At 47.6% G+C, this 27,255-nt stretch overlaps 12 protein-coding genes and 1 non-coding gene across 14 annotated transcripts; 6 read left to right on the plus strand and 7 right to left on the minus strand.

Annotated features, from left to right (window-relative positions):
* Window positions 1-16: 16 nt before the first annotated feature.
* Window positions 17-922, minus strand: E1B28_002753 (uncharacterized protein; the record flags this gene model as incomplete). The annotated part of the gene is made up of 5 exons (XM_043159698.1): window positions 17-364; window positions 418-532; window positions 594-638; window positions 696-762; window positions 820-922. The coding sequence occupies 5 exons, from the start codon at window positions 920-922 to the stop codon at window positions 17-19; spliced, it is 678 nt and encodes a 225-aa protein (XP_043003303.1).
* Window positions 923-1,795: 873 nt separating this feature from the next.
* On the minus strand, window positions 1,796-2,666 carry E1B28_002754 (uncharacterized protein). The gene is made up of 2 exons (XM_043159699.1): window positions 2,247-2,666; window positions 1,796-2,188 (listed from the first exon to the last, which is right to left on the minus strand). Exons 1-2 carry the CDS (start codon window positions 2,470-2,472, stop codon window positions 1,932-1,934), a joined length of 483 nt encoding a protein of 160 aa, XP_043003304.1. The 5' UTR covers window positions 2,473-2,666; the 3' UTR covers window positions 1,796-1,931.
* Window positions 2,667-2,954: 288 nt separating this feature from the next.
* On the minus strand, window positions 2,955-4,071 carry E1B28_002755 (uncharacterized protein; the record flags this gene model as incomplete). The annotated part of the gene is made up of 8 exons (XM_043159700.1): window positions 2,955-2,970; window positions 3,035-3,121; window positions 3,184-3,310; window positions 3,372-3,379; window positions 3,433-3,529; window positions 3,592-3,642; window positions 3,699-3,833; window positions 3,897-4,071. The coding sequence occupies 8 exons, from the start codon at window positions 4,069-4,071 to the stop codon at window positions 2,955-2,957; spliced, it is 696 nt and encodes a 231-aa protein (XP_043003305.1).
* Window positions 4,072-4,540: 469 nt separating this feature from the next.
* Window positions 4,541-5,106, minus strand: E1B28_002756 (uncharacterized protein; the record flags this gene model as incomplete). The annotated part of the gene is made up of 2 exons (XM_043159701.1): window positions 4,541-5,035; window positions 5,104-5,106. 2 exons carry the CDS (start codon window positions 5,104-5,106, stop codon window positions 4,541-4,543), a joined length of 498 nt encoding a protein of 165 aa, XP_043003306.1.
* A 1,082-nt stretch (window positions 5,107-6,188) lies between these two features.
* On the plus strand, window positions 6,189-7,359 carry E1B28_002757 (uncharacterized protein). The gene has a single exon (XM_043159702.1). It carries the CDS (start codon window positions 6,467-6,469, stop codon window positions 7,211-7,213), a length of 747 nt encoding a protein of 248 aa, XP_043003307.1. The 5' UTR covers window positions 6,189-6,466; the 3' UTR covers window positions 7,214-7,359.
* Window positions 7,360-7,677: 318 nt separating this feature from the next.
* On the minus strand, window positions 7,678-12,865 carry E1B28_002758 (uncharacterized protein). The gene is made up of 8 exons (XM_043159703.1): window positions 11,993-12,865; window positions 10,973-11,924; window positions 10,820-10,898; window positions 10,557-10,747; window positions 10,360-10,384; window positions 10,207-10,301; window positions 9,914-10,043; window positions 7,678-9,656 (listed from the first exon to the last, which is right to left on the minus strand). The coding sequence occupies exons 1-8, from the start codon at window positions 12,483-12,485 to the stop codon at window positions 7,998-8,000; spliced, it is 3,624 nt and encodes a 1,207-aa protein (XP_043003308.1). The 5' UTR covers window positions 12,486-12,865; the 3' UTR covers window positions 7,678-7,997.
* A 552-nt stretch (window positions 12,866-13,417) lies between these two features.
* E1B28_002759 lies at window positions 13,418-13,508 on the minus strand. Its single transcript has one exon. It is a non-coding gene; the product is annotated as a tRNA-Ala (tRNA).
* Window positions 13,509-13,592: 84 nt separating this feature from the next.
* On the plus strand, window positions 13,593-15,719 carry E1B28_002760 (uncharacterized protein). Its single transcript, XM_043159704.1, has 5 exons — window positions 13,593-14,207; window positions 14,256-14,496; window positions 14,547-15,272; window positions 15,347-15,444; window positions 15,526-15,719. Exons 1-5 carry the CDS (start codon window positions 13,625-13,627, stop codon window positions 15,672-15,674), a joined length of 1,797 nt encoding a protein of 598 aa, XP_043003309.1. The 5' UTR covers window positions 13,593-13,624; the 3' UTR covers window positions 15,675-15,719.
* Window positions 15,720-15,752: 33 nt separating this feature from the next.
* On the minus strand, window positions 15,753-17,656 carry E1B28_002761 (uncharacterized protein). Of its 2 annotated transcripts, XM_043159706.1 has the most exons (11): window positions 17,353-17,656; window positions 16,987-17,272; window positions 16,901-16,934; window positions 16,781-16,849; window positions 16,674-16,727; window positions 16,542-16,615; window positions 16,421-16,479; window positions 16,239-16,356; window positions 16,116-16,183; window positions 16,009-16,046; window positions 15,753-15,946 (listed from the first exon to the last, which is right to left on the minus strand). In XM_043159706.1, the coding sequence occupies exons 1-11, from the start codon at window positions 17,435-17,437 to the stop codon at window positions 15,863-15,865; spliced, it is 969 nt and encodes a 322-aa protein (XP_043003311.1). In that variant the 5' UTR covers window positions 17,438-17,656; the 3' UTR covers window positions 15,753-15,862. The 2 variants fall into 2 exon arrangements, with proteins under 2 accessions (XP_043003311.1, XP_043003310.1); XM_043159705.1 differs by having other exon boundaries at window positions 16,987-17,656.
* A 443-nt stretch (window positions 17,657-18,099) lies between these two features.
* Window positions 18,100-20,466, plus strand: E1B28_002762 (uncharacterized protein; the record flags this gene model as incomplete). The annotated part of the gene is made up of 12 exons (XM_043159707.1): window positions 18,100-18,418; window positions 18,478-18,526; window positions 18,580-18,703; window positions 18,753-18,854; window positions 18,904-18,940; window positions 18,996-19,311; window positions 19,370-19,552; window positions 19,607-19,649; window positions 19,695-19,764; window positions 19,815-19,979; window positions 20,030-20,244; window positions 20,305-20,466. The coding sequence occupies 12 exons, from the start codon at window positions 18,100-18,102 to the stop codon at window positions 20,464-20,466; spliced, it is 1,785 nt and encodes a 594-aa protein (XP_043003312.1).
* Window positions 20,467-21,286: 820 nt separating this feature from the next.
* On the plus strand, window positions 21,287-22,815 carry E1B28_002763 (uncharacterized protein; the record flags this gene model as incomplete). The annotated part of the gene is made up of 10 exons (XM_043159708.1): window positions 21,287-21,364; window positions 21,415-21,443; window positions 21,497-21,510; window positions 21,573-21,601; window positions 21,656-21,848; window positions 21,905-22,036; window positions 22,101-22,188; window positions 22,244-22,387; window positions 22,449-22,497; window positions 22,548-22,815. The coding sequence occupies 10 exons, from the start codon at window positions 21,287-21,289 to the stop codon at window positions 22,803-22,805; spliced, it is 1,014 nt and encodes a 337-aa protein (XP_043003313.1). The 3' UTR covers window positions 22,806-22,815.
* Window positions 22,816-24,744: 1,929 nt separating this feature from the next.
* E1B28_002764 (uncharacterized protein) lies at window positions 24,745-25,516 on the plus strand (the record flags this gene model as incomplete). Its single annotated transcript, XM_043159709.1, has 5 exons — window positions 24,745-24,781; window positions 24,856-25,011; window positions 25,074-25,089; window positions 25,151-25,193; window positions 25,406-25,516. 5 exons carry the CDS (start codon window positions 24,745-24,747, stop codon window positions 25,514-25,516), a joined length of 363 nt encoding a protein of 120 aa, XP_043003314.1.
* Window positions 25,517-26,177: 661 nt separating this feature from the next.
* PPI1_3 (cyclophilin peptidyl-prolyl cis-trans isomerase Cyp2) lies at window positions 26,178-26,897 on the plus strand (the record flags this gene model as incomplete). The annotated part of the gene is made up of 4 exons (XM_043159710.1): window positions 26,178-26,208; window positions 26,310-26,541; window positions 26,594-26,728; window positions 26,791-26,897. The coding sequence occupies exons 1-4, from the start codon at window positions 26,194-26,196 to the stop codon at window positions 26,895-26,897; spliced, it is 489 nt and encodes a 162-aa protein (XP_043003315.1). The 5' UTR covers window positions 26,178-26,193.
* Between the last annotated feature and the right edge of the window lie 358 nt (window positions 26,898-27,255).

Below are 27,255 nucleotides of genomic sequence, written 5' to 3' on the forward strand. Positions count from 1 at the left end.
GAGACCAAACCCCGTCTCAAGCAACAATCAAACCAACCAAACCACCAACGACAGCGAAGCTATAACCGAGTGAACTTTTGCAGGAGGACGCGCCGTTGCTACCAATTCCGGTGTTTTGAGAGTTAGCAGAGGTGCCAGTGCCAGTGCCAGTGCCAGTGACGAGGGCCGGGGGAAGAACGTATGATAAACCGGGAGGTATGTTACCAACTCCGGTGCCAGTGCCGGTGCCAGCATCACTGGCGAGGGCCGAAGGGAAAAGGTTTGATGAACTAGGAGGTATGCTACCCCCAGTACTAGAGGCGGGAGGGGTAGGGTACGGTGAACCAAGAGGCTTGATTTCGAACTCCTCAGACTGGGATAGAACCTGATTAATGCAAGTCAGAGTGAGTTCGTAGAATAAGAATCAACAGAACGCACATCAGTCTGGTTCACTACGTTGGTGATCAAAATTGTGTAACCAGGTCCGACATTTAGCTTGACCTGTTGTAGGTCGATCTCCTTTGAACAAACGGTGTTTTCAAGTCTCGCAATGCTGTCAAGGTAGGAGAGTTATTCAGGGCCGAGCTAGAGGACAAGAATAAAACTGGACGCACATGCCCAGTGGTCCTGAGAGAACGTTCGGGTCCTTGTTCTTTATGCTATTCACCATAAATTTCGTTAGACAACAATTAAGAATAACACTCCTGAAGACGTGCTAAACCCCAAACTGTATCGCCTGAGTGTTGTGGCAATCCCATGTAAGGACGTTACTGGACTTTGCGACTAGAAAGATCTGTCAACAAAGAAAGAAAAAAAAGAATATAGACGGCTATAACTTACCCCACCACTGATCCTTTGCAGGTACAAGAACTTTGGGCCCAGTAAGTGCAAAAGCGAAGGTAGCGAGGGCAGAGAGGGTAACGAAGGCGGGAGCAAAGAACATGGTGTCAAGTCGAGGTCGAGGCTGTGCCGAGAAACCGTTCATAAACGGTGACAACGGTAAAACCTCCGATCAGTGATTAATTGATTGCCGAAGAGCTCGTGGCAGTGTCCTAAGCAATGAAAAGGACTTTGAATTCGTTTTCGGAAGTGGCGATTATTCCTATCTCCTTCAATGGCGGCCCAATTGGAGACATTACTAGTACTACCCGCGCAGGTTCTGAGGTAGATTTCTCAGATTTCCGGGAAGGGGAGCCTCACATAAAACTTTACGAGGCACTGGTTTTCGCTGCTCTCGATGAAAATCTCATAGGCAAGAGAATAACAATTGCAGAAGCAGGTTCGTCTCAGCCCAGCTTTAAAGGTCTGACAGTCCATCTTGATCATTTTTTATATTCAAAGCAACTTAATGGTCGCATTGGGCTCGGCAGAGGAAGGTCTGGTGAAACAGTGCATATGATGAGTCGAAAGCGGTCAACGTATTCAACGGCAAGTACAGAGGTCTCTCCCATTGATTGTCAACGGTTGGGGTATGCCTCGCAGCATAAAACCGATCGATGTCGATCCTACAGTTCAACAGCCCGAGATTTTTTTGAGAAAAGAAGGGTGACCGAACCTATTTTTCCGTTGTTTTCTTCACGGAAGTTCAAACAGTTAGCTGTGGCTGCGGCCAGGGACCCATCGTAACAGAAGCCGGAGCTAGTCAAGAGGTAGTGGATGATACTAACTCGACATTCTTATGTACATCTCGCAATAACAAGAAGCGTTACATAGACGTTCAAACGTTCAGGTTTCAAGGCCAGTGAGACTCAGCGGGGAGACACCAAGATTGAAAATCTGGTGCTTCATCGATAAACCCTCTTCAAGTTCAGGTCGTCTAACGGCAACATTACTCTGGACGTTTCGCTACCGATTATATGCTACAGAATGTTCGTAGATGGTACATCGAGGGTATAACAAGAAGGAAAGAAAAAAGTACATAGCGAGCAAGCTCGAAGGATGTCCCAAACTTATCACCTCTGCCCAACAGTCAACCCCACTCCCAGTCCAACTCCCAGCCCAATCAGAACCACCACTCCAAAAGCAACAAGTGCGAAAAGACACCTCCTCGCGTATTTCCTCTCCTCGCCCTTCGTCCTCTCAAAACTCTCAAAGTCACGCTTCGTCCATTGTTTCCGCTTCCCGGTCTCTATATCAATTTCGGAAACGTCTTCTAGGTGTTGTGGATCCCGGAGGATAAGGGCACCGAAAAGCCAGAAAAGAGGGAAGACTAGAGCGTTGTGATCAATTAAAGATCGAGTTGAAAAAGAAGAGCCTGAAAAACGTACAAAATCCATATCTGAACAACAACTTGGCGTATATCTCAGGTTCTTCTTCGGATGTCGACGACTGCGCGTCCGATACCGAAGCGGTAGTTGGTGATTTCAGGTCTGCGGACTGAACGGCACATGATGATCCAACGGTGGTGGTGGTGCTGTCCCATCTAGCTAGTTGGGATGGTCCGCGAGTGGTCGTTTCAGTCTGTTGGGACTGGGGTTGTAGATGTGTGAACATCGTGTGGAATTAGGGTTTTATGCGTTTGGTGACCGCCCGATGGTAGAAAAAAGGTCTCGAGGAGGATGATCCTGGAGAAAGAGGTTGATCAATGGGCACTAATGAGAGGCATGCGGAGGGAGGAACTGTACTTTTTATAATCTGAATCATTGGGTATTCTCTTATTGTGCTCTTATTGTGATCCTCGATGCGGAAGAACAAAAAGGAACACCGAGTAAATGTAAATAACAAAAGAACAATAAGCTTTGCGCTTCAACCAATTGAATTGAACTTCGGACTTAGTAGCGATGCACGTGATCACTCGGGCTTGAACCGATTTCCTCAAGATTTCCTACTGGTTGAAGCAATTTATATACTAATTAATATTCAAACAAAGGAACAGGATCTATACCCGTCATTAAAGAATAAGAAGCAACGCGTAAATTACTACCCCACTTCCACATTGAAAAGATCGATATGTAATATATCGGCCTGAGAAGCAACTATCCAGTAGCGATCCTGCAATCCAGAATTAAGTTTCGGAAGTAATCATCGGGTCTCTGAGAACTAGCGGGTTGCTTACTTTTTGAGCCCTACAAGGTCACCGTTAAAATTATCTTGATCACCAGGATTAGGACCAGTCTCCGAAAATTGCCAGAAGGTGAAGGTTCTAATAAATATTTGATCTCACTCTTGGCTCAACCATTCAAATAGAAGACGAAAGGAACTCACGGCCAACCCGCCGGCAATTCACCAGGGCTAGTGGCAGTGGTGAAGTGAGTAATCCAAAGTGGATTCGAAGCGAACGCTGCGCTGTTACCGGTGCATTCTTTCCACCAGCTCGTGCTTGTGTAGATGACTGCCGCGTAGCAGAGGTGTAAATTCTAACACCACAAATATGGGGTAGACGGTCTACTCACCCGGGAACCTAGAATAACGCATCAGTATCAGGAATGACAAAGTAGCAAGGTGTCGCTTCACCTAGTGGTCTTTGCGTGGTACGTATCTGAAAAGTCCTTAATCCAGCTGACCATGGCAGCGGGACTCAGATCGTAACAAGTGTGACCTTTTGGACCGGCTGTCCGTTTTGCACATGTCGTTAGACATCAGTTCGTTCACCGCAACGTGAATGGATCTTACGCTCCAAGTCCACTGCACCGGGGAGAGTGATTCCATCACCGGACCATTCACCTATGGTCGAGTTAATTGTTTGCGCTGAACTGAGCATGAGTAAGGAAACTGCTTACCCCCATGAGCCAAAAAGAAAGTTGCTTGCGCAGCTCCTGAGCTTGCGTCTGGACGGGCAAAGTGATACGCTCCACGAATAAGGCCAACATTCGTGGCATCAGTGTAATGAGACGAAAACAAGGGGTCCTTGAACGCTAGATACCAGTCAGCAAATTGTCCGGCGTCGTTTGCGCAGGAAGGACGGGAGGTAAACGTACTGGTTCCGTCGGTCGCTTTCACAAAAGCGAATGAAATCCCGTTCGCTTTGACCTTCGCCCAGTCGACATTCGGTTGGAAGTGAGAAACATCTATGCCCTGCAGGTTGGCCCGTTTCTCGATAGTGGCAGCCAAGGCGAGGGGTAGTAAAGGTAGTAAAAGATGCAAAGATTTCATATCTGTGGTTGAGAGATGTCGATGCCTTGTAAAAACCTTTGCCTTTATACCGTTCGAGGCATTTCATTGCACCGGTGATTTTAAAAAAAAAAAAATCTTGATACCGTCAGTCACTTGCCAGACCAACCTTGACAGGCGGATACCAAATCACTAGGGAAAACGCGAGTATTCGTTTCCCATGGACAGTTGGGGTGGGCAATTGGTGGGTGTTGAAGCTATTCTACGGATGCACCGCTTTACTTATAAGTTATACGGATGAATCAAACCTAGTTCCTACGCACCGAGTACTGCCTACATATGTAGTGCAGGCAACGATTTTGGCTATAACCATCAGCAGCATTGTGATCATCACGAACACATAGAAACTACGCCAACAGCAGTGTTCGACCAAGGGCTCCGAAAACGGCTGTATTGCGATGGGCGAGATGGACCTGGAAACCTGAGCATATTAGTGGCGGATCATTTAACATCACGGTTGCAATGGGCACAGTGAGTACAGAATATGGCAAGCGCCCGCCTCTTTCCTCGCCGAGGCTCCCCATCCAGGGATACATGCAACATAAACAATACATCTTTGCATGGGGGTAACCCTCTCGTCTTCCATCCTTCTCTTCTTGGTCCCACCGCCAATGCCTTTGAGTCCTGGGCAGTCAATGAACAAAAAGCGAAACCCGTTCGGTTTTGCGCCGATCTCGCTCTCGAGACCGTTTTGGCCAATAACGAAAAGAACGTGGGCTCTGATGGTCTTCGGTCGAGTGTATCCAAGAGGAAGTTCTCGAACCAGATCATATCCTGGACTTGACAAACGCGAAGGGGAAGGAGGGTGTCGGTGCAGTGAAAGATTTGAAGAAGGATCTCCGGAGGGCAGAGAGAGCTGGTGTTTCTGTTGAGGAAACCACCGACAATTTGTCACAGCATGATGGACAGGGAAGATGGCCAACTTGAGTGGCGAAAGAGTAAAGGTCTGAAAGGTGTCCAGTTGGCCTCTGTAAGTTGCTCTCTTTTCTACGAGTTTTGGATTAGAGGACTTACCATGTACCTGCAGACCAAGGGACCTCCATGGATAGATGAACGGCACCGTCGATCGTCGGGATTTTGATCCTCACTCCCATCCACGGGCAATACCAGCCCCCTGCCTCTGAGGTATCATCCAAGCCTGCCTGAACCCCAACCGCATCGCCGCTCAAACAGAAACGCAAATTCTTGTTCCCGATCTACCTCTTCATCGGATTCTGAATCTCCCATTCAATCACCCACATTCTCCTCTCATAGTCTCTCTTCACCTTCCTCTTCCCTCGACACCGATTTCTCTCTTCATATGGCGTCCAAAAGAAATGCCATCTCTTTCCCTTCCGCACCCCGGGGCACATCTGAGCTCCTCATCCACACCTCGCTTGAACTCCCTCAAAGAGCATCGCTTTCACAACCTCCGAAGGTCACATTCGGCATAACAGCATCTGGTACACTCCACCCGAAAGCGAACCTCTCGGGATGGAAAATTGCTGGGTTGTCGAAGGTGTATTCCAAGGTAGCTGGAACAGCGGGTCTACTGAAACGAGGCGATTTCAGAGCCAAGTTTGATTCTGGAAGGGTGTCGATGTATGTTTGTTATCCTACCACAGAGGGTGGATTTGGGATTGAGGGTGTTAAGACGTTGTTGAAGGTGTCGAAAAAGTGATGAGCCTATATCAAATATCATTATTTTGGCATTTCACTTTTTTTTGTGTATATGTACAATCGATATCTTACCTTTGATACCATAGTCTCCCGTTTCTTTCTGGGTTACTCAGACTGGTGTTGTCTCTCCCCAATCCCAATCACCACTTCTCAGACCTCGGTCGTTTGAACCATTGGATTTGCTTTGCCATGCACATCTATATTGCCCTTCCTCGAGTCGTTAGAGTGAGGGATTTTGGTGATCGAGGAGGAGCTGGGCCAAAGAATATGGCTGCGAATGATGGGCAAGTCCTTAGTCGAGGAATCACTGGAACCTGATCTCGTCGAAGGACACAGCCCAAGTCCAAGTCCAGATCTCCTTTCAAGCATGCCTACTGTACCAATTTGATGATACAGGATTACAGCTTGAAGGTAGTTTCGGGTGAGTGTCGTGACCTGCTACTGACAGCGATTACATATGTAGATAAATTTCTATTTCTTTACGCCGACCTCGTAATGCATTGACAACAGTCTCCAGAAGGAAATCAAGGACCTGTTCTCTTAACAGATTCTCTTAATGGCTTCTTCTGCTTACTTTCCGATGTTTCCCCAGATCAAGCAGCCCATATGGACACGATGATCCTAGGCCATTCCTCAGCATGCTTTTACATTCCAAATGCCACGCAATCGACGCCATAGCCTCCATATCATAAATACCCCACGGTGACGCTGCGGATGAATGAAGAGCCTGACACACTCCATGGCCCGCCGTTTCCTTTTTACAGCTCTCGCCTCAATCACCGTTCTCTCCCTCTTCTACCTCTCCCAATCCCCATCTTCAGTACACCACTACATCCAATCCATCCACTCTCATCTCCCAACCAAACTCCAATCCATCATGCCTTCCTACTCTCTCACTCCAAACCTAAAAGGCTGGCACTCCCGATCTCTATCCACACCTTACCCAGGCGATCCCGAGGGGTACCAACCGAAATTGGAGAACCTCGTGTTCGTCGCTCTCCAGAACGCCCAAGCGATACCGGAAGGATTCTCCTTGGCCGTATTCAAACACGATGATCCGAATCAGAACGTCGCAGTCGACGCAACGGGCAGAGTTTTGCTCCTATCAGAATCAGACTATGCAGGGCTCACGACCCTCTCCCAGAAGATTACAATCGATCTACCCGATACAGGCAATTTCAGAAATACCTGGGTCGTCAACCAGTTGAGGACATCTCAGCCTATTGATAGATTCTTCGTCAAGGGTGCTCAGGATGGGAAGTTGAAGGAAACCTCCGTTCAGGGTTGGTCTGAGGATAAGAGAGAGTTGAAGGATTCTGTCGGGGAATATACCGAGTTGCCAGAGACCTTGGCAGAGTTTGTCGGGCTTGTTAGGGAAGCTAGAGAAGGATTTGAGTTCCGACATGGGCAGACTGATCCCCCGATGGTCAAAAAAGTGAAGCAGATACTTCCGGATGATATCTAGGTGTGCCCTTCGGTTCTTTCTTTGTTATTTGTCGGGACCAATCCGCAATCGATAGGTGTAGGAATCTCAATGTAAACGATACTCAATGTACTATGCATCCCTTCGCCTTCGATCAATTCTATCCCATTCGACTAAGATCGTTCCTCCTGAGCACGTTATTATGCGTGACACAGAGACTGCGTCAACAGAGAACCTGCTGGTGGCAGAGGACAGATAAACTATCCCTGTCACGTATCAGTCTCCCCGTCGAGATACCGTAATGACTGAAATAATTTTCACCTGTCGATCTTTCCTGGAGGAAGGTGCCGTATTATAGCTAGAGAAAGTGACTTGATAAAGGTAGTCAACATTCCAAATGCGGGGCGTCGTGAAGGTGCAAATATGATCATACTGGCACAAAAGCCCTTTCAATCTTACAAAAAGAATACATACATTTGTAACGACATAGTATGTACTGCTGCTGATCGGTATATAGCGGGGGGAGGGGTTCTATAGTCTGAAGAAAACGGTGACGGTGGGCGATGCTAACTAATACAATAAAGGTACATTACAATTTTCGCGAAAGCCCTGACAGTAAGAAACATTATCAATCAGAACAGAGGTATCAAGGGAATTCGGTAGCGACGATGACGACTTTGGGCAAGAAAAAGAAGTGAAGTAAGACTGAACCCGGAGGATGTTGATCGGTCGATTGTGCACGAGAAAAGAAGACGAAGAGCGTAGCTCCAAATTTGCGATGAACGCTGGTATCGGGGTATCAAAAAAAAAGACTTCTTTGACGCATCTAAGCATCAGCCTCTAGGCCTCTCCCACTCCCCGGCGCTTGTGCAAAAGTTCCGACAAATGGCGTTGATGGGCTGAGCGTTCCAGCAGACCCACGAGACGAGTAAGTGAGTGCCGGGGAGACAAGCGGGGATCCAGATTCTCCACCGTCCCCGGATCCATTATCATAGTTCCCAATTCCTCCATCCCTCCGAAAGGACTTCTGCGTCTGTTGGTGCTGATGAAACTCTTGTCCCAACTGTCGGGCTTGTTGGCGAGGCTGGTTGTTGTATATATCAAAATTATTGCTTTGTTTGCCGTGGTAGTAATGGGCAGTCCCATCATGAAGATGATTGCTGGCAACCTCGCTCGTGTAAGTGGAGGCTCCAGTACGAATATCGCTGTTTTTTGCACTGCTCTTGACAAGGGGGTCATTGTTGGACATGATGCTAGAAGAATTCGAAGATGTTTGCCTCGGCTGTGGGAGAGAGGCCGCCGTGGTCCGCATGATGTCAGTTATGAGATTCCTAGACTTAGGAATGCTCATGCTGCTGTGCTGAGCGTGGCGCAGCTGACGGTGGGCTGACGTAGTAGAGGCGCTGGGAAGAGTTGTAGAGCGCACATGAGCCTGGTTATTATCGTTCGAGATACGGTTAGATGACTGAGCTTGAGCCCGACTGCCGTGGGAGTCGTGTTGCTGCGAAGAGATATGTTGACCCCCGCTCGAGGCGTCGCTATGGCCACGACCAATAATTCCCATTCGATTTCCAATACTCAGAATCTGGGAGCGAGTATAAGTCACAGGAGCAGAGGGCGAAATGGTTTGAGATTCGTCTTCCATGACAGCGGGCAAGCCACCAGGACTGTACGAGGACTGATGCTGAGACTGGGACACCGAGATGGTAGACGCTTGTGTGCGATATCCCCTAACACCAACACCGACATTGTAATCTGCGACAGCAGGATCCGAAATCGCCTCCGGGTGGCAGAAGTGCTGTGTCTGTAGTTGTGCGTCGCGGTGAGGAACGAGGCGGTGCGAATTACGGGCAGCATTGTGGGCCTGTAGGATCAACTCCTCCCTGGGAGTAAACCCTCCTCTAGCCTGAGCCGCACCACCACGCCGGTACTGGTTAACAGCGTAACCCAGCTGGTTGAGATCAACATCCCCAAGAACTTGGTTGCGAAGACCAGACATATGCTGGCGCTGATGGTATCCACCCTGGTGTTGTAGGGCTTCATCGGGCCAATCCTCATAGACCGTGCCGATATCATTCGCAACACTTGGATTGGGGGACATCCCGTCTCCTCGCAGGGAACCCAAAATTGCAGCCATAGCAGGATCAATGTTCTGCGTGTTTTGGAGAAGAGAAGTGGGGGGCGGAAGAGAGATAGGTTGGTCATAGGGAGCAGTTTGGGCCAACGTGCGTCTGCCAGACTGGACCGGATAATCACTGCCAGAACGATAAGTAGACCTTGCCATGTTGGAAGAGAAATCATGATACGCCTGGTTAGCTGTGGGAGCATCGCTAGATCCTCGAGCACCGCCATGACGACTGCCGATGACTGGGACACTTTGTGCCCGCATCTGGTCCCGGCCACGAAGGTTGAGAAGGGCAGCCTGGGCGATAGTTAATCTGGCAGGGGATGACTCTTCTCCGCCACGAACGGTCCGTTCTTGCCTCTGGAAAGACAAACATCAGTTAGAATGAAGTTTTCCTTTGACACGGGAAAGGATGAACGGAAAACTGGGAGGAAGTTCAAGATAGCAAACACAAGTAAACGGAGACGACGGGCACGAATAGGCGAAAAGCATATCAAGATTCCGAACGACTCGGATGAGAAAAAGCGAAGGGGATAAAGGGTTTAACGATAGCGGGTTGTGGCCGGATAGGACGAATCCGAAGAGCTTGGGAGAGAGGCAAATGAAGATAAACGCACCCTCAATTCACGTTGTTCGCTCGTATCCGCAAAGCGCACCGAGATCCGACTGCCGGGGTCATTCCAGCCTCGAACCATCCGACCATGGAGACGTTCAACAACTTCTTCCGCTCCAGATCGAGTTTCTAAGCTATAATCGCATGCGAAGATGAGAATAGGTCCATTAAAGAACAGGGAGAATTCATCAAAGAGGCAGATGACGCCGAGGAAATGAAAGACTCCCAAAGGAAGTAACGTTGAAATAGGAAGGGTAAAGCTGCGAGTAGATATAGAAAACGCCACGGATAACTTACCGTACGAAAGCAATGATCCGAGGAGGATTGGACAATCTAGTCTGGAAGAACCGACTACTCTTGATACGATGAGGGGATACCAGAGCAATCAAAGACTGATAATGATATCAGCCTGATGTGATACGTACGGCGAAGATAATCTGAAAAACTTACGGGTTCATCAATACTAAGGGGCAGCCTAAAAGACACAAAGACAGCAGTATGTTAATATCCTCCAAATGGTCACAAAACTCAAACAGTAGAACAAAGGTAAAAGAGAGCCGGATATCGTTCCGACGACAATAAATGTTTTAGGGAATAGAGTCGAGGCGCAACCGATGAAAGTAACGAAGATAATAGATGCAACTCACCCTTCAATATACAAATTCGTACTCGAGGGATCGGCCAGCCGCTCCATTTTAGATTTGAACGTGAAAGGTTCAGATGCAACGCCGTTGACACTGGCGTAGAAGCTGCCCGTAGGACTAGCTGAACCCGTGACGGATTGGTTGCCATTGTCCTGCTCCGGTGCGAAGGGTATACCAGGAATCTTGTGGGTTTGCTATTGAGTATAACGAGAATAGTCAAATGCACAGAATAATTATAACCAAACGGCGACGTGGTATCAACGTACCTTGGAAAACGTAGGGTGAAGATTCCTAAATTTGCGAAGGTTATTGATGCATTTTTCGGCGGCTTCTACCGTTTCGAACCTGTATAAAAAAGTCAGAGGTAAACGATGTCGAAACACCGCATATATGCGGTGCAGGTTAGAACAGGAACCCACAAGACAAAGCCGTAACCGCTCTCCTTCTCTCCAACGTGTCTCGTAAAGCTCCTCACGCTTCTAATCTCGCCAAACGGCGCCGCAAGTTCGAAAAGTTGATCCTCGGGGAAATGAGGGGGTAGACCGTTAATGTACACATTCGGACTTTTGCTCTCTAAGTCCATAGATTCAGACTTGAGACCAGCATCAATGTCGGAAGTGGCTTGAGACGTAGGAATATGTTCTGGGGCGTTAGGGTTGAGAGTGGAGGATGGGGAGGATAAAAGCGTGCTAGTCGGGCCACCATTTGGAGTGACGTCCATCGTAGGTGGTGGGAGATGGATCGTTCCCGATTCAGATATAATTATTTGACTTTGCGGAAGCACAGAAGACGACTGCTGCGGGTCACAAAGAGAGTGGTTTGTTCCAGGCGATCCAGAGGTGGAAACGGAAGTAGGAATTGAACCAGTAGACGATGAGGCTGTGTGGAACGAACTGAGGCTTGAAAGAGTGCTGGTGATACTTGGTAGACTAGAAATCGCGGATTTGGAGCTATTACTAGCAGCGATGGAAGCGGAAATGCTACCGGTGGCGTCGATGTCGTTTTGAACACCAGTACCATTAGGCCTCTGGATTACTGAAGTAGGAACGGGAGTTACACTGCCCTTTGGCGTGTTGCTCTGGCTGCTAACGGCCGAGTGCATAGAGCCAACGGTAATGCTACCACGACGATGACCTGGCGAGGCTTCCAAGTCCATCCCAGGTACAGTTTCGGGAGAGGAGGGAATTGCGCTTCCGTGCTGGAAATCGTGTCGGACTCTAGGGCCAGTCTGACGATATTGGCGTGGCGATCCGGAGGCGGAAGAAAATGAACTGGACTGGCGAGAACGAACAACGGATGCGACAGAAGAATCACAAGACATCTTCTCAGCAAGAACGCCCTCAGATATCTCGCCATCCTCGAGCCCAGCATCTAGTAACGAAAAAGGTACACGTTGTTAAGCGACCGTTATGCAAGAAAAAAGAAGCTATGACACGTGCCTTTCATCGCCTTGGGGCCTAGAGGCGGGGGGGTGATTGGACTGCTAAAACCCAAAGAGTGCATTAAGCCCTGTGCTTCTGCTACATCCCCAGAAGAAACCTCCGATCCGAGCTCAAAAGAGGCATCCTCAGCGTCCTGGTCACGACGAGTCGCTCGATGTAGGGCCGCCGCAGGGTTAGGACTGACCGAAGAAGAACGATAGCTGGAAGACGGACGGGAAGGAGGTGATGAAGGTAAATATGTCGATATAGCTGTATCTAATCCAGGAGACAAGGAAGTAGCGAGGGTGTGCTGATGTAGGGAAGAAGATAATGGTACAGAGGCTATGTGCAAAGACTGGACTGAAGCTGAAGATGGAGGACGAGATACCCCGGTTCGAGAAGTACAAGAAGCTGGACTATTATTAATACCTGTGCGAGATTTTGGTGAATCGGGTGGAGAAGGAGGCGCTCGAGCCGGAGAAGGGGTACTGTTGGTGTTGTTGGAAGACATTCTGCTGGACGAAAACGAGGATGTTTATACAAGGAATGATAGCGATGGAAGCCTTATGCAAGTCGATAGCGATACTGAGTGGAGAGCTGATGAGCCAAGTGGCGATTAAGAATAAAAGGGCGGAAAGTTTAACGAGGCCACGGAGATGGTGGTGGTAGGAAAGAAAGAGAAGAGACGCGTTAATTCGCGTTGTCTTGGTTTATATGAATCCCTCGATCCTCCGTGTTAGGTCAGACTTTTCGTGTCTTCCTTTTTTGGCAACCGACCCTCCTGCGCCGATTTCCGAGGCGAATTGAGCGAATTTTTGGTCCTTTTTTCGTCTTCTAGAAGCCCATAATTGACAGGTATTGGCGTCCAACGGAAGCACCAACATGCACAAAGATAGATAACCATTGGTGCCTGACTTTAGCTGTTTGGAATGAACCTTTTGGAGAGTCTCCTCGCTGCTCATTGCGATTGAAGCTTTGTTTCCAGTTGTTTGGAAGCTTCGTATTCTTCTTCTGGCCGTCTGACGAAAGAAAATTGGACTTCTTCGACGTATGAAAGCCTCTTGAACGCTCAAACAAAGTCTACTCCCAGTTAGGGCTTCCGGTTGACAGCTTGTTTGAGAAGCTTGCCTTGACGCATCATTGGGTCCGTCTTTTTACACCATTTCATTTCGGAGCGATATGATGAAATTTGAAGTTTACCTTGCGGCGAACGAATGGAAAAACGGCATTGAATGGTTGAAGTTTGAGGCTGATGCGGTCATAATTAACGTCTTTGATGGTGCCAGCCGAGCAAGTCAACATATCATCTGGCAGGCTTGTCAGCTTTCCGAAGGGCATTCCGGGTGGTCCACGTAGTTGCTCTGTTATGCATTAGCTTTTCAGTCAAACTTTACTTCACTATACACAGGCGAGAAGAAAAAACAGAGATTGCTTATCGATTGATGGACGTTCAGGGGATTGAACCCTGGACCTTATACATATTCAACCCGAAAGGATTTGCAAAGCATACGCGCTACCACTGCGCTAAACGCCCATAAAGTACAATAAATTTGTTTAGTATCAGTGGTGGGAATTAGCTGTGTCACGGTGATGGAGGACTGTCACATCATCTCGACATCGTTGTTACCAACCTTCACTAATAAGACGCTAATGGAATCAGTGAACTCGGACAAAATGACCTCTACATTCAACTACGTCACTATTCCTCCTTGCGCAACACTCCTCCACACAAGAACTCATCGAACTTCTTCACCTCAACTCAGAAAGCAAAGTAATTCCAGGGGCAAATCCTCACCAATAATACGAACATCTCTACCACGATCTATATCTGAGGATGATACCGACTCTCCCAACTCTGCAGGCAGCATGGGCTCACCAATCCTGAAAGGTTTCGTGACCAGCTCTACCTTCAATTTGATACCACAAGTGCTGTTGTCGTCTGCTGGAGTGCCTACCAGCCCTCAAGGAACGTCTCCAGCTGCAGGTACAAGTGGGAACAGTGGCAGTAACCCAGGTGGGAAACGCACGAAAAGGTACTTCAATCAGCGCGAACCGGTCGTGCTGCTCTCGAACAGGGACCCACTATCAATACCCATCATGTCTGTGAACTTCAAACAGTTCGTTGAACGTGTCGGACCCGTCTTTTGGCTGCAAGATAGGATTGAAGAAATTGTATTTTGGCGGAGAGGCTGGAGAATGACTTGCACATGGCTTGCGATATACGCTTTCATTTGTGAGTCTTATAGGCTTATCTCCGGGGCTACTGCTTAATATCATTTAGGTTACTTCCCGAAATTGGTATTGCTTCTACCCCATCTTGGCCTTATTGGAATCATGCTTTCGACGTGTCGATACCCGAAACCCAAACCGCCGCCGGTTCCAACTTTATTCTCTGCGGCTGGACCACCACCACCTGAGACCAACGCGAATACCTCAACACCACCACTGCCTCCCCCTGTTGCACAGGATAACATCGACTGGCAGGCCAATGTCCAAGCCATCCAGAATCTGATGGGCTTCTAGTACGACCCATCACTGCATGTTAGACTTCAAATTGATCATGATTTAATAGCGCAACAACCCACGCCATGGTCACCCCTCATCTCTCCCATCTTTCGTTGGCCCCTGGCTCCGAGACCGCAAAACCAAAATCACCCTACGCCCTCCCTCTTCTCACTTTCCTCGTACTCACACTCCTACCAACCCTCTTCCTTGTCACTTCTCCCTACTTCCCATTCCGCCTCGTTGCTTTGGTCGCTGGTGCTGGACCCGTCATCCTTCTCCATCCATACATCTACAGCCTCATCACAACATACATTGCCCAGCGTAGAGTCACAACCTGGGTCTTCACTCTCCGTCTCCCTCCAACCATAAGACATCTCTTACCCTTGAAATGGAAAACCAGAATCCCCGAGTTCATCCAACTGAACCAGACGTCGCTGAGAAAAAAGTTTCGATGGACGGTTCAGAGGCTCATAGACGACAACAATCTCACCGATGAGTGTTGGAATAGCGAGATTCGAGAAGTCGAGCTTTGGGAAAACGAGAGGTTGGATAGAATTCAAGCTTTGGCGAGGGCTAGGTCGCTTTCAACTTCGTCTTCGTCTTCTGGAAGTGGAACGGTAACTGAGGATGACGAAACGTCTGGTCCTCAGCCTACCGTACGGTTGAGCCGGATTGTGACGAATGTTAGTCCTGTTACGGGATGGAGCAAGAGTAATTTACGGTCTGGTGAGAGGGCCTCCTGGACGAGAGGACGGGATGGATGGAGTGGCGTCGGGTCGGATGGGTCTGTTAGGTGCGCGCCGGTCGTAGTCCCGAGCTTTCTTAACCTTTCCGAAATCTCTGACTACCTGATTTTGTCGGTAGCAGCAACCTTACCTTTGCTCTTTCGCCCGGCTGGAACTTTGTGTCGACTGAAGATTGGAGAGCCGATTTGGAGGCGAGCTGGGCTGGGAGTGGTGATGAGGGTAAGTCAAAAGTTTTTTTTTTCTCAAATTCTTTCTCGGTTCGTTAGTTACGGTTTAACTCATGCATTCTGTACTGTTCAGATGGTTGGGTGTACACGAATGATTCGTGGGTTGAACCTCAACCTTTTCCTTACCAGGGTGCTGTAACACGACGAAGACGGTGGGTGAGGAGGATATGGTATGATGTGAAATCTTCGGAGAAGGAGAAGGAGAACAGTGTAGGCTCCTAGGCATTACCTAATACATTCCCGGTTGCGGTTTATCGAACAGTGTTACCTCTCATCCGCCTTGAAAACGCATCGGTGCATCGGTGCATTTGTTCATTCTTCATACAATATCATACATTACCGACCATTCAGAACGTTCAACGTTCAGTACTGACTCCCCAAGTCGTACTCTTCTTAGACTTTCACTCCTTTCAAAGTGTAGCAGAAGGTATCTCGGTGAGTTTTGAGGACGACATGCTGCTAGCACGGTTCGAACCTCGCCCGTGGTAAAGATCCTAAGTATGCCGTGGTTAGTACTGACAGAGAACGCTCAAGAGAACGTTGAGAGGAAACTTACGGATTGAGTAGCAAAGATGATTAGCCCAAGAAACGGAACTTTTGAATTGGAAAGATTGAGTCAGCCATTGAAGATACGGCCTGAGCTTAGGGTGGGGGGATACATACGGATCGCAAGGATGATATCAATAGATGGACTGGCAACGATTACTGGGATTAAGTAGATAATGCAAAGGCTGCCCGACAGGGTTTGTTAGAGTGGCAAATCAGTGAAAAAGCGCATAAACTTACATCCATGCTAGGATAGCTCCTATTCCGAATATCAGCACTCTGATCGTCATGTTCACTGCTTTGGGGCCAATAGTGGATAGTCGCCTCCATTGTCGGTAAAGGCAGACAGTGATTATCCCTGAGCAGGTATGTACGACTGTATGAGATGACCGTGTATGGTGTCAAAGTTCGGGAAGAGCTACCTTCAAAGGCGACGATGGCGGTGAGAAAGATGAACGAGACTGAGGCAGATATTCTCTTCCTAGAATTTTACAGTAATAGATCAGGGAAATGGAACAAATGGTTTAGTTCATAACGACTTACGGTACTGGAGTCGAGAAGTTACAGTAATAGCCGTTGTCGGCCATCTGAACGTAGTCCGGTTTAATCGCGGAGAACTACACCATAGGACATATCTTCTTTAGATTCGCGATTATCAAAGTCTTTTGCACTCACAACAAGAAGGGCGACGAAGGATATGGTCCAGCTAGCGTAGGGCGTGATGATGAGCTGCGGTTACATCGTTAGCTCGATGACCTTCGTTAACGACTAAACATGCTCACCAGTTTTCTGAGTCCTCTTATACGGGATAAGTCTGCCTTCGTTAGAGCCGTGTGGATCGTTAAGTATACCTATAATGGAGTCGATAAGAATATGAGAAACCTATTCAAGTGGATACTGACATGGAAAAACATCGCAAAGGTCGTCATTCCGGTTCTGTAATCACGATCAGCCGATCGACATATAGAAGAGAATATTAAAGACGCACAGAACAGGCGCAGAATATACCAACGCTGCTTGAGTCGCACACAACTGAAATATCGGAGCCCTATTCTTCTGTCCCGCGAGGAGTAGTAAGGAATATGAGATGGCACTCATACTCCATGAGATGCAGAAGCTGAACCAGGTTGGATGTCGATTGACGTTCGGAAATGCGGCAACGATGATTGCGAGGAGAGAGAGACCCAAGCCACCAGTCAACTGCAACGCAAAGAAAACAGAGCTTGATATGAACAGCTCCTTCTGGTGGGGTGCGTCCATAAGTTTCCTTCTATCTGTGAGAATAATAGTAGGGGATAGTGTAGGATAATAAGCCAGGGCGTCAAGCCTGGTCTTGGATTGAAAGGGACCTTACGACTGTCCTGCAGACACCGAACGAAAAGAGTACGAGACCGCGAGGAAGAGGTTGGGGCCTGCACAGCCGAAGGAACGTTGTTCATGATTCCTATGAATTTGAATTTAAGTAGCCCCAATGGACCTGCAAGTGTTGGCAGAGCGACCCTGAAATTACCAATGCACGTTCACAACGGGCAGGCCAGGATATTGCCTACATGAAATGCTGTATAATTAAAACTGTAAGTGCATGTGCCCAATAAAAAAATATGAAAGGGAAATACAGGTGGATTTTGGAAGATTTTAAACAATGACTCCGATCCGTCGTCGAGAGGCTGTTTGCGTAAGTCACGTGCTGGAACTACGCACGTCGCACCCACTGGCGACTAATTCCGACTACATATGTAGGAAATTTAGGAAAGACGGATCGGAAGATCGCCATCTCGGTAAAATTTTAGTGCACATTTGGCAACTTGGCAGCGGATCGATACATGTCCAATAATGGGTGCTCACAGCGTCGAAAGTTGGACCCCAGATCTATTACTTATCCTTCCCAGATTGTCCTAATTACAAGCAGCAAAAATCGAACCTGGACGGTCCTCCGAAGGAGAATATTTCCAATATATACCTACTTGGATCGCATTTTCACTGAGACGGGTTAAACATTAATGTCCCTCCCATCCCTGATGCACTCCGCCTTCACTGGACTTTCACTAAACCCTTCAAGTGTCTTCTCATGAGGTGACAAGTCCGTATGCACGTCGTAGATATGAATAAGAAGCGCGAGAGGCAACTTCCTCCATGGGCAAGTACTGCCCATGCGGTTCGTAACACGTTCTTGGAAAATTTCCGTGAAACCGAGAAGAATGGCGACGAGAGAGGAAGTTCTTGCGCGATCGCCGTGGTAATCGAGAGGAAGGACACGCATCATGGTTTGTCTCCCACCACCATCACCACCCCCCGGTTGCCATACCACATGGCATCGGAACGAGATCCTCTCCTGGGACCTACAGATGTAGTCTCTGGTGAAGATGAAGAGCTTACAGGAGAGTCATTCGATAATGTTCCGAAGAGCAAACGACAATTAGGTGCGTTGTGATATCTTTTTCTCTTTATCGTCTTGAACGTTCATCGTCATCATTTTCAGGGCTTTATAGTGCCGTTTTTCTAATCTTCAATCGGATTATTGGGACCGGGTGTGTGCATCTCGAAATAGTCGACTCTTTCATACTCAAGTATGATGAAAAAGCATTTATGCAACACCAAGTGTTATTCTCAGGGCATCAGGAAGCGTTGGCGTTGCATTGATAATGTGGATAGTGGGCGCAACTATTGCTGCAGCCGGAACTGCTGTTTTTATAGAGCTCGGAACAGTGAGTGTTGTAAATCTTCCGCCCGAGGGTCAATTTTCAGATTCTGTAGGGATTACCTCGAAGTGGCGGAGAGAAGAACTACCTCGAGTTCATGTATCGGCGACCAAAATTTCTCATAACTTGCATCTATACGATTTATGCTGTCGTTACGGTACGAGACTTTGCAGGTTGCATCTGCTCGCTTCTGACACGTTTTACAGGGTACGGCTGCCGCAAACAGTATTGTTTTTGGAGAATGTGAGGATCTGGATTGCTAACGACCCTCTTTCTATAGCTTATCAGGATCTTCCAGACACTCTACATGCCCTCGCTATAGAACCAACCAGCTTCAATGCCAGGTTTATTGCCTGGCTGTCTCTCACATCCGTAGTTCTAGTCCACGGAACTTGGCTTCAGTTTGGCCTTCGGCTCCAAAATGCGTTGGGACTTGTCAAGCTCCTCATTCTCTCCTCCATTGCGTTGTGTGGCCTATTGTCTCTAGCAGGCGTTCCCAGACTTGCCGTGAAGGATGAATACGAACCGCCCGACAATTTTAAGTGGGATAAGTTCTGGGAAGGAAGCAGAACCGACGCGAATTCATTCGTGTCAGGTCTTTATAATGTGACTTGGTATGCTCTTTCTACCTATGGACTCTAGATCTCTTCCTGGCTGACCTCCGCCATCAAGGTCATTCAATGGTTATTCAACCGCAAACTATGCTCTCTCAGAAGTTCGCGATCCCGTGAAGACAATCAAACGTGCTGCGCCAATTGCTATGATTACCGTCACTGCGATATACCTCTTCATTAATATTGGTTATTTCGCCGTGGTATCCAAAGGAGATATCCTTGGGAGTAAGCGCATAGTTGCGTAGGTGTTTCTTTCCAATGCAAAGCACGGTTTCAACTGACGGAAGTCTGATAGTGCGCTCTTTTTCCGAAATTTATTTGGGGAAGCAGCAGAACGAGTGAGCGTAAAGCTGTAGTCAAGGCAGCCTCTAACGATGCTGCAGACTTTAAGTGCGTTCGTCGCGTTCTCAACCATGGGCAACCTTCTCGCAAGCCAGTTCGGTGCCAGCAGAGGTAGGCAATGAGTTCTTTTCCTTATATTGACCTATTAACATACCCCACAGTCATCCAAGAGCTTGGTCGCGAGGGGCTGTTGCCGTGGTCGTCTTTTTTTGCCAGCAGCAAGCCATTCAACGCGCCCCTCGCTGGTCTGTTTACGCAGTACCTCCTATCCTGCGCCTTCATGGTACTACCTCCTGCGAGTGATGCATATTTATTCATGATCAGCCGTAAGTCTCATCTTTGTCGATCAAATCTTATATTAACCGCCTTCCGGCAGTATCATCCTATTCTGTGGCTGTTGTCAACCTGTTCGTTTCGCTTGGACTGTTACTTTTGTACACCCCAGCCTATCGCAGCTGGGAATGGAAGCCTCCTTTCCGTGCTCATACCGTGGTAGTGGTATCATTTTTCATCTCGAATGTGTTTCTCGTCGCTGTGCCCCTCATTCCACCGGCATCTAATGCCAGAACATACGATCGCCTTCCGTACTGGGTTAGTAGTGATTTCCGGAACATCTCCATTTATATTCATTGACCCCTTCTCGTTGCTTAGTCGCATGTTGTTACATCCTTGGGATTGTCGATCATTGGAATTATTTATTGGTACCTCAAGACAGTTTGGGTCCCAAGGAGACGCGGTTACGAACTTCATCGGGAATGGGTCTTACAAGATGATGGTGTCTCTAGATTTGTCTTTCGGAAAACAGTAATCTAGAAGTCTTTGATGAACATGAACTTCAGGTTTATTTTCTTCGCTCAGTCAGATTCCTCCTTTCCCTTCAATTTGCGTTGATTCGTTGACTTCCGACGCAGGCCCTTCTGGTAAACGTATTGTCACGTCAAAATTGGGACATACATGGTCAGTATCCTGTGAAGTGTCATACGCAAGCATAATGTGAATCTTTTGGTCAGCTGGAGAGAATCCAAATTTCCATGGGAACTGCAAGGGCTTTACTTTCCTGCCTCTTTTCTTCTGTCATCAATTGATCAACTACCACTGCGTGCGACAACGAACATTTGCATCCCGTTTTAGGCAGATCATTGGAACCCACGCTGTACAACCTGATTATCTTTTGCGGGAAGTGACTTTCTATAAAAACAAAACGTCATAAATACCCATATCTGTCATAAGCTCGAGTGCGTGTGCGCATCTCTTACTCTCTTTTCCCTCTCCTTTCCTCAAGAGTTCCGCCCCTCTGAACACAGACGCTGCGCAACGACCTGGAATTCTTGATGTCAGACGAGGATGGGTTCTTGCGAACCTGGCACATGGCTCGAGAGGGAAATTCCATTCGAGGTCTTGTGGTTTTCGGACTATCAATGCGATGGCATACTGATGGCACTCTTAGTTGGATCGTTGGCAGTCCTATTATGGGATGTTAGTGAGTTCTACTTGATTACGATCGTTTCTGGATGCTTCATCAGTACCGGACTGCAGTGTTGACTCTCGAAGACGAAGTGGGTGTTCGTACTTGTTGCAAATTCAGGTTGTAACACTTATCTATAGCGAGAACTTTTTTGGGTCGGTGCAAACGATGTTTCCCGTATACAAGGAGTTGATGAAGTTTCTTCAGAATAAACCCTGCTCGTTTGCGACCTGTCTCTTTTATATGGTGCGTACATACGGCTATACCTACTCAATCTCGCCTAACAGTTACCAAAGAGCCGGTACCTCACTATCCTGGTCACTCTGTATGTTACGAGTTCAATCTAAACTCAAGCTTCTGCTGAAACCTCTAATCTAGGTGTGGGGTTGTCGGTACGTCGCGTGAACTTGCGGATAGCTGGGTCGTCACTAAAACAGACCCCTACTGGGAACAGTCTCCTTGTCGCATCCCATGCCTGATTCAGTGAGTTTTTGGGGGGCTTAACGTGTTATCCTGGCGCTCATTCACTAGACTCAGGCGTTTGTCTCGATGTCCAACCCTCCGTATTCATACTCGACTGACGCGAATATAACGCGATTCCCTGTAGATGTGAGCAATGGCGGGTCGTCCTCTTCGCCGAATAACCGTCTTAGTTTGATTCCCCGACCAGGCTTTGCGTGGTTCCTCATAGAAGGTTTCCTTGGGATGACGTGCTGCTGGTCTGTTCAGAGTACGTGCACTCTAGGTCATGTTACTCCTGTGTTTACCGTTTTCCTCGTGCGACAGTAATTCTGCAGCTCCGGTTGTTTGCGCTGTACGAGCGCAGCCTTCATATCAAGATCATTCTAATCCTTTCCTTCTGCATCCAACTCGGAGCAATTATCGCTATCTTTATCAATGGTGCCAGGTCAGGGCAAGGTAGTATAGTTCTCATCTCTAAAATGCGAATGGATGAAGTCTGAGATCTTGTTCACTCTTACAGTTAAATGGACCGCTGTTGGACCTCTTTCAAAGTGTCAAGTACTGAACGTGGCGTCGAATTTTTGGGCTTTCTGGGTGACGTTGTTGGCGTATGTCTCTCGTACCTCGACCTTTCGGGCCTGACCGATTCTCGTCTCTATATAGCTACGAATGTTTATTATGTTGTCTGGCTCTCAACAAGGGATACGAACGCCTAAGAGCATCAAATCAGCAGTTTGTGACTTGGGCAGGCTTTCAAGTCGGACTACAAGATGTACTCATACGAGATTCGGTTGGCTATTACATGGGGTGGGTGAAGCTGGTCATCTAGCCCATCAAAGCAGTATGCAAACTTATCTTCCATTCATAGGTGTTGCGTAATATACGCTATCAATCTTTCCCTATGGGTTGACTCACTCGTGCGTTTGTACTTATCAGGAGGATACCGGTAACCTGACTGTCGATGAAGCCCAATACTTTTGATTTAGCAACTGGTCTGGGTGTGGCCTATCCTTCGCTCATCGGGAATCGTTTGATGATCAACCTCCGGCGCGTCTTTTACGACTCGCAGGTAACCAACACGACATCACCTTCCGAAATATCCCTCCCATCCCTCGATCAGGTCCTTGGGTCAGATATAAAGGGTCCCGACAAACAGTTTCCGTATTTCGACCCCCCCTCATGTCTTTACGCTTCTACCAAGCCGCCAATACAACCACATTGTTGATACGTGTTAATATCGATTCAACGCCCCCTGTGAGAGAAGAAGTGGGATCCGGCGTGCCCATATCTAGTAGGTACAGTCGAATAATTCCGACCTCCCGCCCGAAGAGGGCTTAATCCTTCTCATTCAGCATTAACATTAAGCTACTGACTGAGCGTGGTCTATTCTTCGTTCATTGGGAATAGTCTGATCATCAACAGGCGGCAAATACGACCTCACACCCCAGAATATCTCTTCCATCCTTCGATCAGGTTCTTGGACGGATAAGAAATGACTCCTCTCACAAATAGTCCGACTCGGATTCGGCTTCCTCAGGTTTTTACACTTTTTTACACTTTTACCAATATGAACACGTTAATATATAGCAACCTTGATTCAACGCACCGCGCAAAGAGGAGGCGGGATCCATCGCGCCCGTGTATACTCGGTACAGTACAGCCGAATAGATCCAATGTCGCGGCTTGTTGACGGCTTGGATAGACCCTCAGTTTGTTCCTAATGATAGCCTCTCTTTGACCGGTAACGCAGCGTCTGGAAGGGCAATAAGTAGGATCATATGAGCGATGCGGCGTGCCTGTCAAAGTCTCACGACGTACCTTTTTGAATTTCTCGAGTTCCCGTATTCGCGAGCTGCATCTTTCTGTTTTGTGATGGTAAGTGACTGTCGCCTATCTGCAGGGCCATCTGACCATTCTTGTAAAGAGATAATTTGCAACTTTACGACTTCGTTCTTCCGCCGTTCTTGGTCCGTCAGGCAATGAAGATAGCAAGAAGATAGATGATCATTCAATTTGCGTCCTTTATCGTTTGAACTTGGCAAACGTGTGAAAGTTGGCAAAATTAGCGAAATCCATCCCTTTTAGTAGCAGCGCCGGGATGGCGAGCACGCCCAGTCCTGTTCGTTCTTCCCCTTCACCTTCAAAACGACTGGCGTTGGAACCGCTCTCACCCCAATTCTAACTTCAATGCGCGATGGATAATGAAGCTGCTTCAACGTTGGAACAAATGTAAGCAGCCATCGTCAGGCTTTTTCGACACAGATCCTGTTGGCATGTTTTACCACATAACTGACGATCTACTTCAATGAAATGCTTTCACCGTCCGCAAAATGAAGTCAAATCGATAATTACCTTCATCTATTTGCTATCAGTGCGTTAATCTTTGTTTGACTTTGACATCCATTGACATCTATTGAATTTTTTCCAGCCTTCCTGTTTTGGGACCACATCATCACACTCCGTATGTCGCTTCCAATATCAACAATGACCGTTCATCTTGAATCTCTCGAATTACAAAAGCCGACGAAGTGAAATATGTCTGGAAACGATCTAAAATTTCAAGCTCGTATTGGTTCTTCCTGAATCGCTATTTTACGCCTCTCGCCAACATATCCGTCCTTGCGCTCCTTTTCATTAACCTAAGTGAATCCGTAAGCTCATGCCATTGAATCTGGGTATGCGTCGCACTAATTACTTGAATCTGCAGAGGTTTGATACGTTCACCTCGCGTCTTGCCTATATACTGAGAAAGTCCCCGGTCCTCAGCTGTAGAACGTTCACTCTATATCGACAGATTCTGCTAATCTTCAATCAAGTTCTGGTTGGCGGTGCGCTCCTTCCAAATCATCTCGGTCGTTACGCGAATTGGAATTGACCATACGAGGCGACTAGTGCTTCTCACCATACGGATCTACGCTCTCTATTCGCAGAGCAAGAAGGTCCTGGCATACATGTTGACTAGCGGTGCGATACTGGCAGGCGTAGCATGTGTATGTTTTGAGTTCTTCCTATTCAACTGTCTTCGATGTGCTGATATTCGTGGTCGGCATAGTACGTTTTATTCGGACAAGAGGATCCCTCACCCTCGATCGGAAGTTCTGGCTGCCATCTTGGACTGACACGGACGACGTAAGTTCGCGTTCAGTTTCTTTCATACCTATAAGATGGGATCAATAACATTCTTGGATGCTAGGGCTATCCGTGAGTTCATCTACTCAGTTGACATTTGAACGCGATCTAAGCACTCGCGTCGCCTCCTCCATCTCTACCCTCAGGACTTGCAGCAGCATGGGAAGCATTATTTGTCTACGACACGATTCTCTTCGTGCTAACCCTTCACAAAACATGGAGAGAGCGACCGAGACGTCGCGGTATAGTAATGACAGAAGGACGTGTATATCTACCACTCTTGTCCCTGATACTACGCGATGGTGCGTTTCTTTTCGTCGGTGACGAACATTTGGACACGGCTAATGTCTCTCGCTTTTTTCAGGCGCGATCTATTATGCGTGAGTTCTCCGAGTCAAAATCTGGAAGTTCAGCTGGGCCATATAGTGTTATCCACCTTAGCGTTATGGCTCTTGCAAACCTCGTGAATATCTTGACGTTCTATGTGAGTGTCTTCCTCTTTCTAGCTCAAACTCTCCTCACAGGATTATACCTAGTTCGCCGGTGTACGTTCACACCCTAGTTTTTCCCCCTCAAAAATCGCAAGCTCAATCACGTCAAATACAGCCCTTTAATCGAGGGTCACTATCGACTTTCTCAAGTTGGTTCGTTCAAAATCTTTTCTCGGCTTCTTTCCGTTGAATGTCCGTACTTTAGCATCGCAACGACCTTAATGTCCCGCCTAATGCTCAACTTACATTGTTCCTCGCCCAACCAGGGCCTGCTCTCAACCATGTCCATTACTGGAAACATGGTATTCGGGAGTAATACCACGAGCACGGACGTGGAACTCGATACATTCAACTCTAACGACTTCGGAATCCCTAGTATACCTTTGCGCTCTGAGACTACTAGGACCGAGATTCGGAATGACGACTCGATAATATGAAAAAGCACGACGCGGTCGTTGCTCATTTCCATTTCGAACACTGGGAGAACAATAGTAGTATATGTTACGGTAATGGCTGTTTTCTTGGATAGGAGAAAACTTGTATACCTTTGTAGACATTGATACCGTATCAAGTACCAGAATACTTTGTATGTATTGTAATCATAACTTATGTACTAACAACTTGCCTTTTTTCGCCCAGACAGACACGTACTACTGGATGTTCTGAGCGCTCCCTACTACTCGCTATAGACTCATTGGAGCCATGGCCTGGTTGTGGCAAATCCTTCTTACGTCGTAACACGAATGCAGAACTATCCGACTATTCACCTGGTGTGCATCAGGCTGGAATAAGACCAATGCTCAGTGAGCTCACCCACAACTGGGTTGGATGTACAAATGGCCTTTCCTTCACTGATTTGGAATTTTGGAACGTTTGAGATTACCATCATATCACATGATTTATCGATTGATCATCTGCTCGGTATTTGCCGACGGGAGAACAGCTTCGAGACACCTGGAAACCGCACTCAAACTTCTACTCCCATCTTATACCATGTCTAACGTATTCGTGAGTTGCCCTTCTTGTTCTCAATGTTATAGATCACGTTCATCCTTTTCTCTCTCATACACGACCTTACCCAATCGATTGCTGACGATCGCCTGTTTTAGTTCGACATCGCCATCGACAACCAGCCCGCTGGTAAGATCGTCTTCAAGCTCTACGACGATGTAGTGCCCAAGACCGCCAGAAACTTCCGCGAGCTCGCCACCGGCCAACACGGATACGGTTATAAAGACTCCACCTTCCACCGTGTCATCCCTCAGTTCATGCTCCAAGGAGGTGACTTCACCAAAGGCAACGGTACTGGTGGAAAGTCCATTTATGGCGAGAAGTTCGCTGGTGTGTCTTCATTACATCTCATCGATGAGAGAAAAACTGATTGGCGCCCTAGATGAGAATTTCCAGATTAAGCACACGAAGCCTGGTCTCCTCTCCATGGCTAACGCCGGCGCCAATACCAATGGCTCTCAGTTCTTTATCACCACTGTTGTTACGTCATGGCTCGATGGCAAGCACGTCGTCTTCGGTGAACAATTCGTCTTCTTTGTGGCGATGAAGATCACTAACTTCTCTGGTCTTGTTCTCTAGGTGAAGTCGTTCAGGGCTTGGATCTTGTCAAGAAAATTGAGTCCTACGGCTCCTCTTCCGGAAAGACGAACAAGGTGATCAAGATCATCAACTCTGGTACCGTTTAGATGACGAGAAGCTGGTGAAAAACAAAGGACTTTTAAGATTAAGAAGTTATCCTTATAACTGTGACATTAGGAATTTGTAGCTCAAAATTCGAGTGATTTGTCATGTGCATTTGCAGCGGCCCGGATGCTAAGTATTCTCGTCCGTCCCGGGATGTGCGGCGGCTTTGGAATTTGTCGTAACGCCACTCTACTACAGCGCAATTGTGAACACATTAGTATCCATTACATCCCAACTGCGGGGTGTTCGGTATCGTTATACTCCTCTGGGCGTATTACACACACTCGGAATGTTTCCCATCTTGAAGTTGACTGGATAGGAGGGATGGTGGTACTTTCAACGCTGATGATTTGCGTTGAA

The sequence above is a fragment of the Marasmius oreades genome, chromosome 10, assembly GCF_018924745.1.
Source record: "Marasmius oreades isolate 03SP1 chromosome 10, whole genome shotgun sequence".
In the NCBI taxonomy this organism is placed as follows: domain Eukaryota; kingdom Fungi; phylum Basidiomycota; class Agaricomycetes; order Agaricales; family Marasmiaceae; genus Marasmius; species Marasmius oreades.